The 14,058-nt window shown below is 46.0% G+C and overlaps 1 protein-coding gene across 3 annotated transcripts in view; it reads right to left on the reverse strand.

Annotated features, from left to right (window-relative positions):
* Positions 1–976: 976 nt before the first annotated feature.
* The window catches only part of FZD3 (frizzled class receptor 3), a 34,849-nt gene continuing 21,767 nt past the window's right edge, over positions 977–14,058 (reverse strand). The window contains exons 4-6 of one of the 3 annotated variants that reach the window (XM_056852949.1): positions 4,432–4,580; positions 2,255–2,488; positions 977–1,401 (exon numbers count right to left, since the gene is read on the reverse strand). In XM_056852949.1, coding sequence (XP_056708927.1) covers positions 1,203–1,401; positions 2,255–2,488; positions 4,432–4,580 — 582 coding nt within the window. In that variant the 3' untranslated portion in view covers positions 977–1,202. Of the gene's footprint in view, positions 1,417–2,254; positions 2,489–4,395; positions 4,581–14,058 lie in introns of those variants that run through there. The other 2 variants (XM_056852948.1, XM_056852950.1) reach the window with 2 other exon arrangements.

A 14,058-nucleotide genomic window follows, 5' to 3' on the forward strand; every position in this document is an offset into this window, starting at 1 on the left:
ACCAAAGAACTCCCTTGGTGAAACCCCTCCAAGGACCTGGATGGAGGAACCCTTCTACTAATCTCCGCCTGCATATCTCGGGACCCTGAGATGGGAAATGATCAGGAAATTCCACATTGTCTTCTTAATGACTGCATGCAGGCCTTAGCAGATGACCCTTCATTAAACGAGCCAACAGATTATCTAATATACTGACAGATCCACTTTTCCTTTCCTTTTCCTTCCACAGAAACACCCCAGCTTTCCTCTTCTTATAGATTCCACAAGCCCCCACCCCGGAGAGCCTCAGATACAGAAAGCACTGACCAAGGCACTGAGGCTAACAGACTGGGAGTGTTTCATATGGAATACATCCAGACAGCTGACAGGTCTATTTGCCTCTCATCCACCAATTGCCAATCAAGGGGGTTGAGATACTGAATTCAGCTTGGATAACTCACACATTCAAGTCCACTTTTCTCCTTTCCCTGTGTAAAAATTGTAAACAAGTAGGAAGTCAGCACATTTTCTATAAAAACGATACTACAAAAAGCTATATTCCCCTTGTTCCCCCTTGCCTCCCTCCCACCTCCCCCGCCCCGCAACTGAGACTAGCAATTTCAGTTAAGAGCCCACACCCTTATATGTTCATTATCCTTCTGCTGCATTTCCAGTGTAACTGCTTAAAATCTCCTGCTGATTCCCCACAGATGTCCTTTATACAGTTGTTAATACGCAGCCCACCCTCTGTGCTGCAGGAGAACAAGTAACCAGTTTATTATCTAATCAGCGACCAAAAAAAAAAAGCCGCAGGGAGGAGTTTCTTTAAACAAAAAAGCCATAGTCTTCCGCTTTTGGGAACTTTTCACAAGACCTTCATAGTATGTCTTCTACAGAAGCATACACACATTTTTTTTAAGAGTCAACTGTCAAGCAAGATGGGGAAATGTAATCAAATAAATAAAATCCATAAAGTAGCCTAAAAGTGTTAAGTACCATCAACTGTTAGCTTCAAGACCTGATCAAGCAGCATCCTCATTGTGAGGCAAACCTTCTGCCAAAGAGCTGGATAAAGAAACAGAAAAAAGGCAGCACCCAGTTTGGTTCCTTTCCACAAAGTTAGCACCTGATAGGACTGAGAACGCTGAGCATTTGGTGATTTTGAAGTCAGCTTCTGGGTTATGCCAACACATGAGCATTTGGGGGAAAGCAGGGGAAAGAGATCAAGCACTAGTGCCATCCTCTTCTATAACCCGGTTCATGCTTGTGCCGTGTGTTATGTGCGTCACTGGATTGCCACTGAGGTCCCTGGTGCTGCTGTGACGTGACTGATCGTTGAGCCGGTGGGAACTGCTGTGCCTGGAGTGGTCAGTCAGTCGGGACATGCTGCCATGAGGTAGTCTATCTTCAAGCCCTCGATAACTGCAGGGGGTATACCTAATTCATAAAAATTAATCTGTTTCAGTAATAAGACAGGCAACAGTGTGTATGCACACATCCATATAGGCATAAGGACTAACATTTTCCCCCAAATACATGCAACACAGATGGACAAAACCTGGTTAGAGTGTGCACCACAGCTCAGCAGAACAGTGCTAGCTTTACTTGCATAATGTCCCAGATTCAACACTTGACATCTTCAGTTAAAAAAATCTTAAGTAGCAGATCTGAGAGAGGTTCTTGCCTAAGACCCTGGAGAACTACTGAGTCACACATGGGCAGGATTTGGGTTGGTATAGAAATGTTTCAGTGGAAGCGTCTTTGCTTTTATCACCATATTTTACATGCAGAAGATAGTGCAAAACACTTGAAGTATTACATTTAGTGGCTAAATTGGGGAGGGGGGAAGATACATAATACTTAAAGGGTACGTTTAGGGATAGTAACTGTATTTCCTCATTTATACCAATGGCCTAATGACCCCTACATTCTTTGACAGTATGCTTGCATCTCCACATGGGGCTGGAGGCTTTCACATGGTCTGGACACCTCCAGCTTGAAAGAGGTTAGATAATGCCCTATGAAAAGTATAACTTGAGCCTTAGAAAGGCAATAACAAAGTGAATTCCAGTAACATCCTCCAATTCCAAAGAGATTTGGATAACAAGTGGTTTCAATTATTTGGGGAGGGAAATTGACTGGGTTGCACCTAATCATTATAGGTAGTGTTACCATGCCTTCCCTGAATTCCTATAACCACTGGCTAAGTTCTTTGATGTAAACACAAGCTCTACCTATAGATGTTGTACCTACAGGGACAAGATTTTAATCTCACCTGCCATCTCGTGACCTATGCAAGCTGCCATGGTAGCTACTGACTTTGCTATGGACGCTGCCCGCTTTGCTGCGCTGGTCATCCATCATAGCCAGCTGGGTAGAGGAAGCATGAGTAGAGGTCCCTTGAGTGGAGGTGCCTCTAGATTTGCGAATTATGGGTGTGTTGGGGTCTCTCAACAGAGACTGAGCAAAGTCAGGTTCCTGAAGCACTTGCCGGCTCTCATTCACAACTCTGGGGAATAGTAAAACGAGATTAGTTCCATGTTATAAACACAACAGTGTAAAGAGACGGCAGCCCAAAACAGTCTCATGAACACACCATGTAAATCAGAGGTGCCTGGTTTTACTATGCTTATAATGTTTAGATGGGAAGATGACGTGTCCATCACAGAAATCTAGGCCAGTATTGTAGGGGGAAGAGGAGAAGGAGCTATTGTGTATTCTTTTCACCTCAAGCATCTGTATTACATAGGTTGGAGCCATTCTATTTCCTCTGTTCCTAATTTTAAAACTGTCCCCAGATTGAAGAGTAAAAAATTTCACCTGAAGTTACAAGCCAAGAAACTACCTAACAAACTCATCAAATCACAATCTAAACTGAAAAGGGGTTCCTCTTCAGAGATACTGTTGAACTGACATGAAAGTTTCTGGGTAGAGCACCAGACCACAAGGAATATTGTCAGAACAACAACAACACTATACTGTATTGAACTTGGTGAAGCTTCAGACAATGACTGGCAAAGCTGGGTTACAAACATTCCGTTTGCTAGGGAAACAAAGATATCAGAACTCTTGAATTCCAGCTTCTGTGAGAAATGGGGAAGCAGCGGTATGATGGGGATTAAAATCTTCCACAGGAATAGGAGGTTTTGTGATGTCACCTGATCACTGGTAAGATGCTCTAGGAAAGCAAAGAAGCAAAAGGGAGAGGAAGCCCAGAAAGAAGGTGGCTGAAAAGATGATGAACAGACAATAGACTGCAAAGCAGGAACTTGGAAAGTAAGTTCCATGAACGATGCATGAGGGAAAAAAGGCAGGAGGTGACAGGGGATGGAGACAAGAAGGGCTACCGAGAAAGGGGACTCCAAAGAAGTCTCACTGCAGTTAAGGTGAGAATAAGCCACATAGTACAGTGAAGGAAGGAAAAAACAGGAGTGCTAAATAATCCTGCCAAAGGACATGAGTACTAAAGAAAGCAACACAAAGCAGGCACAGAGCTGAAGAGCTTATGTATAGTAGACATGAAGACAAGGAGGAACCCAGTAGTTAAACTATGCCAAAAAGTCATAGAGGGCTACTCAATAGCAGCATGTAAATAGTGAGCGAACAACAAAGATTATGAACTATGGGGCCACAAGAGTCTAGACCTTAACAGGATTACTGTACTTTTAACAGTCGCAAAGAGAAAAATTGTGACCGTTGTAGCTTCTACTACCACAGCTTCATTGTGGTCTGGCAAACCTCATGAGGCAACAAGAGCCAAAAAGCTGTGTATTGTGTGACAAGGGCTGAAATTCACATGTGCCAGAAAATTCTTTGGTTACAGGTTTCTCATGCATGTAGAATGACTCGTGGATGATCTCCTCTCTACTAGACATGTCTGCTATAACTAAGAATTAGAAGAAAGCAGCCATCCCTTAAACAAAATAAGCCACTTATTCAAACCATAATATCTACCGACCAGATTGAGCATCTGCCCAGGGATGAGCAAGTTCAGCAGCAAGTAGGTGTACCTGCCAGGACATCTCTCTAGTAATGGCACTTCTGGTCCTAGCAGAAACCTATCGCAGGGGTATGGCTGCATGTGATCTTTCCTGCCCCAGAATGTATGAGGGCACTCAGACTGGCAGCAGCCATCGAACTTCACTGTATTTCCTTGGTTGAGGAAACACAGCGAGGTCCAACAGCAGCTGCTGCCTCTGTGCCTGATTAGGAGCAAGACAAAAATGAATCCGGATTGGTAGCAGCCACAGTGTTCTGCTGTCATCACCTCTCCCTCTGCATTCCAGCCCGTGGTGGTGGTGGGGAGAGTCTACATGTTAGAACTCTGGGTACCTTCTGAAGCAGTATTAGGAATACTGTCTCTGAGCTATGAGCTTTATTAGAATTAGAACATTCATAAGTTATAGTAATTCCCACCTGTTGCTTTGCCACCTTTTACATATCAGAACTCACTCTTTTTTCCTGCGCCCATGAAAAAAGCTGGCCCACTCAAAACAGGTCTTTTTACTTCCAACCCAGAAGACCGATGGAATCCCCACTATAAGAGCCATCAGATACTTCATCAGAAAGAGGATCAGGTCTGGGCGACTCATCTGGGTGACCTGCAGAAGGAAAAGAAGAAAGAACATGAGACAAACAACTGAAGAACATTGTTTCATTTGTTAATTCATTTAAAGTAGATGCTATGGGAGAAAGGCTAGACCGGTGTCCGCTAGGTCTCTTGATTTCCCTCTTACACGTAAATATGAAGAAAGCTGAATCAGCCTGGATTTAAATTAAGGCAACCAGAAATGCATTTAAGCAACTTTCTGGTTTGTGATTTAGATATTTCTTAAATAAGAGAATACAAGTAGCAACAGTGGCGTGGGAAGTAACTACATGTTATGATCTCCAACAAGTGCTTATTACAGACAATACTGGAGTGGCATGCACAGCAGCCATCTAGATGCAGCTCTTGGTCTGGTCAGAATGCATGAAACACCGAAAGCAATCATGAGAACAGCTTCAGGGTTATCATCTCTAGTGGACACAATGCACAGGTCCATGGCAGAACAAAACACTGACTTGCCAACCATCTGACATACCCCTTTTGCTGACTATCTTGTGGAAATACTGGAACTCCTTGTTCATGTAGAAGATAGCTATCTCTTTTGGATCTTGTATTAACAAAGGTTCAAACCTTCACCACTAGATGAAGAGAATCATGCCAGGCACCAATCAGACTGTGTGCTAAATGTGAAGCTGACAAGCTGCAATCATGGATCCTTTTTAACATTTAGTGCCATTTTTGCTGTATCCAATGTAAAACATTCTGTGTCGCCTTGCATCTTGCCAGCAACAGCCAATGTCGTGAACCCAGGAGTGGGCAATAGTGTCCTGATTTCAGAACACAAAAATTAGCCCTAATTTACTCATATAGGAGAACGACAAAGGAATAAGTCAGGAATGGGGCAGTAGACTGGCTGTGGCATAACATTTACTTTGCATGTAGAAGAATCCAGGTTTGATCTCTGGCATCTCCAGTTAATAGAACTGGGTAATATGTAATGTGAAAGAGCTCTAGATAGACCACGGAGAACCACTGACAGTTATAGTAGACTGTAGTGAACTTGACAGATCAATGGGTCTGACTCAGTATGAGGCAGATTCATGTGTGTAGTAAAATGGACCACAAACACTTCTGAGTCCAGGTAGAGGAACCAAGCAGAGAGAAGGATCAGAATTTTCTCCTCGCTGTGCTAATTTTCTATGTGAGCACAGTTTTTCCATATGAATGCGTCTGTGGTTATACAAAAAGATCCACGTACAGCCTTTGAACTGTTATGCAGCGCAGTTCTTGTGTACAAACGAGAGTGGCCATCTGGACAATCATCAGCCCTAGTCTTGAAATGAAATAGAGCTGGTTCTCCTGTAAATATTACCCTCAGGAAACTTTCAGAGCAGTTCTGCATGGTTAATCAGACAAGAAAGAATCAGAGGCACTGTCAAAAGTCATCAGCATCAATTAAGGTTCTGGGGCAGAAAATTGGTAGTGGTATTAGAGAGATGACACGCTAAGGGTGGACAATGGAGAAATGGTTGACCCCACTTGATGTGGCAGGAACCCAGAGAAAGAAAACCTTGTAAAAATATATACACTGTTTGCTCTCTCCCTGCTCCGTGCTCACAGTTGATGCTGTGGACATGGCAAAAAAGCAGCACAGTAGCAAAGAACTGAACTTGGGGATTTTTCTAATTCCGTAGTAATAATATTGCAACTGAGTAGACCACAAATAGCTTCTGGTCTAGGCAATTTCACTCTCAAAAGTTTTAACATACAAATGGATGTTTGAATATTCCCCCTCCCCGAGGATTAGAAGTGGACCTTTAATTCATGACTTCTGTTTTGCCTGGGTCCCACTACACACACAACAGAGAGAATATCCAAACTAAAAGGTCCCATAATTATCTGATACTATCTGACCTTGGAAAACTAAAGGCTTACATTTTCAAGGCCAAAGGAGACTCCCACATAAGTACGGCCCCAAGTTCCACTCCTGGCCTTTTCTAGTGAAGAAAGGAAACATCTAGACAAGTCCAATGAGTTCAGACCTTGACTAAGATAGAAAGTTATGCACACTTTCATTTTCCTGGCATTTTGCCCATGTAAATTAGTTTGACTCAAAAGAGTTGCCAGCTGCAATTAACAGCTAGCAAACTCTTGCTCACTTATATAATAAATTACTTGTGCCAAACTGCTTAGATCTAGACCTTCTGTTTCCTGGGGATGAATACAACAGTTCTCTAGGAACAGCATGACAAGGATAAAGAGAGCCAGCGTGGTGCAGTGGTTAAGAGTGGTGGTTTGGAGTGGTGGATTTTAATCTGGAGAACCGGGTTTGATTCCCCACTCCTCCACATGAGCAGCAGATGCTAATCTGGAGTACCGGGTTGGTTTCCCCACTCCTACACATGAAGAACAGAGTTGCACTTACCTGTAACTGCTGTTCATTGATGTCTTCGGTGCAGACACACATGTGGGACTGCGCCTGCGCGCAGGCCTGCCGCCAGAAAAAATTCAATAGCCTTAGTCCTCAACCGGGGATGCCCCTCCCTCACAGGCGGGGCCGGCCTTCGCGCCGTGCAGCCCGCATGCTACTGGGCGGGGCATCCCCTTCCCTCCTCAGTTCCTTCTCCGCCGCCGACCAAGACTGGCATACACGCACCAGCTATAACTTAATCCTTCTACTAATAAATTGTTTCTTTTATTTCTAGGTCGACAGCGGGGTCGGAAGGGAGGGATGTGTGTCTGCACCGAAGACATCAATGAACAGCAGTTACAGGTAAGTGCAACTCTGTTTTCATCTTCTGTCTTCGGTGCAGCCCCACATGTGGGATATTAGCAAGCTTACCCAGTAGGTGGTGGGGTCGACTCAGGAGAAAAGGGTCTGCAGAACTGCTCTACCCACTGCTGCATCCTTCCTGGCCTGCAGGTCCAGAGCGTAGTGCTTCACAAAGGTGTCTTCTGAAGACCACGTCGCCGCTCTACAGATGTCGCCCACAGGAACTTTTCTATGGAGAGCAGCAGAAGAACCCTGCGCCCTGGTGGAATGCGCCCTAATGCCCAAGGGGCATGTCACCTTCGCCTGTTTATAGGCTATTCTCACCGCCGTGACCACCCACCTCGCTATAGATTGGGCCGAGGCGGCTCTACCTTTCTTAGGACCTTTATAGCATACAAACAGGGATTTGGACCTTCTAAATTGTTTGGTACGGTCAATATAATATAGGAGAGCTCTTTTTACATCAAGGGTATGTAGTGTCCTCTCTGCCTGAGAGGAAGGATTGGGAAAAAACACTGGTAGAACTAAATCTTGGGCTAGGTGAAAGGAAGAGATCACCTTGGGTTTAAATCTAAAACTAGGGTGGAGGACCACCCTTTCATTATAAACCCTGAGAAAAGGGCTATCAATACGAAGGGCTGCCAGCTCCCGTACTCTCCTAGTTGATGTCACAGCTACCAGGAAAGCTATTTTAGCTGACAAGAATGACAGATGTACGTGAGCTAAAGGCTCAAAGGGTGCTAGCATCAGTTTGGCTAGGACCAGGGAGAGTGACCATTGGGGCGTTAGTATAGGAGTAGGAGGAAATAAATTATTAAGGCCCTTCAGAAAGCGTTTTGCAAGGGGATGGGAGAAAACTGTATAACCCTCCACCTTATCATGGAAGGCTGAAATCGCAGCCAAATGTACCCTTATGGATGAGACTGCCAGTCCCCTCTTGGTTAATTCCAACAAATAATCCAAGATGCTAGGAACAGGACAGGTAAAGGGAGAAAAACTTTTTTGATTTGCCCAAGCTAAAAATCTATCCCACTTCCTGTCATACGAATAACGAGTCGAGGGCCTTCTAGCTTGCAAAAGGACCTCCTGAACCGGCTGTGAACAACCCACTAATGAGGGGGAAGGATTCTCCACGCCATGAGGTGTAGTCTCTGTACATCGTGGTGGGCCAGTTCCCCCCAGCGAAGTAGGTTCGGGTGGTCTGGAAGTGGCTTGTAATTCCCCCCCGCCAGGTGTGTAAGAAGGGTGAACCATATCTGTCTCGGCCATCGGGGTGCTATGAGAATGCAGTCGGTGTTGTCTGCAGCTATCTTCCCCAGAACCCGGGCAAGCAGGGGAAAAGGGGGGAAGGCGTAAAACAGGCGGTTCGACCAAGTGAGCTGGAACGCGTCTCCCAGGGACAAGGGGTCGCTCCCCGCGAGAGAGCAGAATTCTACCGCTTTCTTGTTGCCCCTGGTCGCAAACAGGTCTATCTGAGGAGTGCCCCATTCTTGGAAAATGGGGAGGATAAACTGATCCTGTAGTTCCCATTCGTGGTTTGTGGTAAAAACCCTGCTCAGGGAGTCCGCCCAGGTATTGTGGATCCCCGCAATATGCATGGCACGCAGGTCTATGTTGTGTCTCCCAGCTATTGCCCAGATCCTCTGGGCTTCCCTGGAGAGAGGAATGGAACCGGTGCCCCCCTGTTTGTTTACATAAAACACTGTGCAGGAGTTGTCCGATTGTAAAAGTGTTCTCGAGTTCTGGAGGATATCTGAGAATGAGGTAAGAACATAACGCACGGCTCTCAGCTCTAGAAAATTAATGTGCATAGACAACTCACTAGGAGACCATCTATCTTGAACATAGTGACTCCCGCAATGACCACCCCAACCCTCCATAGAGGCGTCTGTGGTGACTGTAAAACTCGGAGTCCAAAACCCCAGAGGGATCCCCTTAAGAAGATTAGGCTCAGAGAGCCACCATTGTAGTGATCGCAGAACAGGCCTAGGGATAGACAGTCTATACCACTTGGAGTGGCGAGAGCAGTCGTAGGACCGAATGAACCAATTTTGCAGTTCCCTCATTTTAAGCCTGGCTAGAGGGGTCACTGCAGTGGTCGATGCCATTAAGCCTAATAATCTCTGTATAGAGACTACCGGTTGGTGTCTATATCTCATAAAAAGCTGGACTAGCCTCTTAATGGAGGACACCCTCTCAGTGGGGAGGAATGCCCGACCTGTTGTGGAATCTAACACGGCACCAATAAACTGAGCTCTGGGAGAAGGGTTTAGTTTAGACTTCTTCAAGTTGACCATCAGTCCCAGTTTTGAACAGGTAGAGAGAACCAGCTGCAAATTGACGGAGAGAGACTCAGGGCTAGAAGCCGTGAGCAGCCAATCGTCAAGGTAGGGATAAATCGTGCATCCCTGGTCTCTGAGGAAGGACATAACTACCGCCATGCATTTCGTAAATACCCTGGGGGCCGTGGCAAGGCCGAAAGGGAGGACAGAATATTGAAAAAATTCAGACCCATAGCGAAACATTAAGAAGTGTCGATGTTCAGGGTGGATAGAAATATGGAAGTAAGCATCCTTCAGGTCCAAAACTGCGAACCATGTATGAGGTAAAATAAGTTCCATCACAGAGGGTAAAGAAACCATTCTGAACTTGGAAACTCGTAAATATTTATTCAAAAATCTAAGATCAATAATGGGTCTAGAACCCCCATCCTTCTTATCAACCATAAAGATACGAGAAAAGAATCCCAAACATGGGAGGTTAACTTTTTCAACAGCACCCTTCAGGAGAAGTTCACCTAGTTGGGGTGCAAATTCTGGGAGTGGGTTATCTGCCGCAGAACTGGCAGAGAAACAAGTAGGGGTGGATTTAAACTCCAGGTGGTAACCCTGGGAAACAACCCTGAGAACCCAGGTATCAGAGCAGATAGCCTGCCAGGCCTCAGAAAACTTAGCCAACCTATTCAGGAACGGTAGCCCCTCCTCTGAGGGTTGCGGAAATAGTCAGAACTTTTGTGTGGATTGTCTCTGATCTTTGTTCTGGGGGTTAGGGTGAGAGCGTGGCTTAAACCCGTGTTTTGGTCTAGGTTGCTGATGTTGGAATTTATCCTGTTGAGGATACGGGTGAAACCTTTGAAATCTCTGGTATCTGTTGAAGGAGGGGCCGAAAGATTGCTGACGGTATTGAGGTTTGTCCCTCTGTTGTTGGTGAAAAGGAGGAGCCACCCCTAGAGAACGGGCGGTCTGGCGGTCCTTCTTGAGGTTCGTGAGAAATTCTGTGGTTGACGAAGCAAACAGGGTATCGCCTTCAAATGGGAGATCTTCGATAAGTGATCTCGTGTCCAACGGAAGGGCAGTAGAGCGAAGCCAGGAGTGGCGACGTAGAGTGATTGCTGAAGCCATCGTTCTAGCTGCACTATCTGCAGCGTGCTTGCCTGCGTTGATCTGCTGTCTCGATAAGCGCGTGGCCTCTGCTTGGATAAGACGCATGGCATTCTTAGACTCCTCTGGCAGCAGGTCGATATGAGGGGCAGCCTTCTCCCACAAGAAAAGCTGGTACCCCCCCATGATGGTTTGATAGTTGGATATACGGAAACTCAGGGCAGAGGAGGTGTATGTCCGTCTGCCCAGCTGATCAAGTCGTTTACTCTCTTTGTCGGCAGGGGTTGAATGTGGTCCCTGGCGCTGCCGAGATTGCATCTCCGTGGTCACTATGGAGGAGGGTGGAGGGTGAATTGTGAGGAATTCAGCCGACTCAGATTTCGTCCTATACAGGTTTTCTACCTTCTTGGAAGAAGCTGGTAAGGAAGCAGGTTTCTTCCAGAGAGATGTAGCTATCTCTGAGAGGCCCTCCAGTATGGGGAAGGCAGCAATGCCCGGTGTATCGGGGTATAGACGACTAAGGATCTTGTCCTTGGGCCTATTGTCCGTTGTGGAGATATTAATGTCCAATGCTTCAGCCATCCTTATCATTTGCTCCATCCGGAGCCTGAGATCTTCAGATGGTGAAATAGCCTCTGTGTCCCCTACCAGTTCATCTGGTGAAGGTTCTGATACATCCTCAGAGCTTTCATCCCTTGACCCTGTTTCCTCAAGTTCGGATTCCGGTCTAGGAGTGCGCTGAGTCAGAGGGGTAAATGGAGAGGGTAGTTGAGGTGTATGAAGGACCACCGGTTCGCCTCTGACGGAGAGCCGTCTAAAGCGGCAGAATTCAATCCAGTCCTTGACCAACTCTGGGGAGATTGTGGGCCCAGAAGTGGAGGGAACTGGTTGGAAGATTTGTTGTGGTACCGAGGGGGTCGGTACCATGGAGGCTGGGTCTAGCGGGTCCGGATCCGCAATCAAGAGAGGGTCCTCGAGGGGATCCAGGTCTGCTTCAGAGAAGGAATGGAACGGAGAGTCCAGGTGAGGCGAGGGAGTCCTCGGTACCGATGGTGGTACCGAGGGCGGTGCCGAGGGCGGTGCCGACGGTGGTACCGACGGTGGTACCGACGGTGGTACCGAGGGCGGCACCGAGATAGAGACGTCCGGTGCCAGAGGTCTTGGTGTCTCCGCAGGCCTCTTATGTACTGGATGGCCGGAGCTAGACGGCTTGTCAAGATGTTTCGTCTTGCGTTTGTGCTTCTTATGGCTCCGGGACGGATCCGAGGAGCTCGGATCCGAGGGTCTCGGTGTCGAACTGGTACCAGGGATCGGTACCGATTTAGTCGACTGCGTGTCTCCCGGGGTCCTAGAACCCGTCGAAGGGGAGGGAGCCGAGAGAGCCTTTTTCCACAATTCGGCGCTCAGCCGGTGCGCGCGAGCATTGCGAGACCGGGTAGAGAAGCCTTGGCATATGGAGCATTTAGACACGTTGTGACCTTCGCCTAAGCAAGTTAAGCAGAGTTCATGTTGATCTGAGTGCGGTATCTTGGCCGGACACTTCTTACAGATCTTAAAGGGGGCCTTAGAGGCCATCACGTAGTCTTTGTTAACGTCCTTTAGTTACTTATTTTATTTTTAAGTTTCTTTCTTCTTATCTTTTTTATCTTTTTTTTTTTTTTTTTTTTTTTTTTTTTTGTAGGAAAGAGAAGGAGGGCCGGGGCGCGGCCCACAGAACTTACGAACTCGGAGAGGTAAGGCAAGGAGCTCCAATCCAGGCGGCGGCAAAAAAGGAACTGAGGAGGGAAGGGGATGCCCCGCCCAGTAGCATGCGGGCTGCACGGCGCGAAGGCCGGCCCCGCCTGTGAGGGAGGGGCATCCCCGGTTGAGGACTAAGGCTATTGAATTTTTTCCGGCGGCAGGCCTGCGCGCAGGCGCAGTCCCACATGTGGGGCTGCACCGAAGACAGAAGATGAACCAGCAGATTCCATGCACTTCAGAAGACCACAGCAGACCACATGTTATACACTGTAAGTTTGTTACATTTTGTATTTTGTTGTAACTCTGAGCAACACCTTCTCAGGTACAAACATTGCCTTGGTGAGGCCTTGCTTTGCACATCACTAATGCCAAAAATTTAACAAGTGGCAAAATATGAGGCAGAGTCTTGGGGGGAGGGGTAGAAAGACTATGAAATGTCCTCCCCTATGAAGCACAACTGGCACACCCCCTTCCAGTTTTTAGGTTTTTATAACCTTCATATCTCTATTCTGCCAAACCTGTGACTTGATCTAAGGCAGACCCTATCTTTTTGACAACTGGTGCTGCTCCTTTTGCCACAGCAAAGGTGCTGTTGAATTTTTGACTTAAAGTCTCCAAGGCAGTTTATAAAGAATTATCAAATATTCCTGCCAAACCATTTTTATCAGACCCTTCCTCTAAAGAACTCAGGGAGATGTACGGTGCCCTCCCTTCCACCGTTTTAACCTATCAACATCCTTGAGAATCAGGTTAGCATGAGAGCATGACGGACCCAAAGCTGCCAGTGAGCTTTAGGTCTGAATGGGGCCTTGACTATGAGCTTCCCCAGTTCGAGTCCAAAAGTAACCACTGCACCATGCTGGACTCACTGTGAAGTGCAGTGGCCAAGACACTGTCTCAGCCTAACACCACACCAAGCTTTGAACTTAAGGTTCCAACAACACGATCCTTTTTCCGATCATCTAACACACTTTTTCTCTTTTCCCAAATGTAGCTGCTAGTGCATTTAATGTGCTGTTCAAACAGTATAAAAGATCTTTTTAAGGAGGCAAAAGCAAGGAATAAAAACAAGAAACCACCTCACCACAATAACAGCAGCCTTTGCCTTTTAGTAAGAAATAACAAAAACATTCCATTTATTAAGACTATAGAGTCATAACAAGCAAAAAAGTTAGTTATACCAGTTGATTCAGTGTAATCTGTTCTACAAGAGAACTCCACATACTTTCATATTTATAATATAGTCCCCAGCAACAGTATTGAGTTAAAGTACCCTTCTTAGTTTTTATTTCCTTAACAATTTGCCTTTCCATGAATGTTAAAAAAAATGTATTGTTCATGTTTAGAGACAGGGCCTTTTCAGTAGTAGCTGTAGCATTTGTGGAATACTCTATCTCAGGAAATTTTTCGATTGTCTTCTATTTTTTCTTTCTTTTAGGTGCCAAATTAATACAATTTTACTTGCCAAGTTTTTGAGTTTCTACTCTATCTTAAACTGTTCTATCGCCCCAGGTACTTTAGAATTTGTTTTACAGCTCATATCATCCTGCAGTGTTATTTTGCTGGCCCTGCATTTTCAGGTTGTGCTGAGTTTGGTTATGTTTTTGGGTTTTCGTTGTTATTGTTGAGCTGTTATT

Source organism: Euleptes europaea, chromosome 7, assembly GCF_029931775.1.
Source record: "Euleptes europaea isolate rEulEur1 chromosome 7, rEulEur1.hap1, whole genome shotgun sequence".
Taxonomy (NCBI): Eukaryota; Metazoa; Chordata; class Lepidosauria; order Squamata; family Sphaerodactylidae; genus Euleptes; species Euleptes europaea.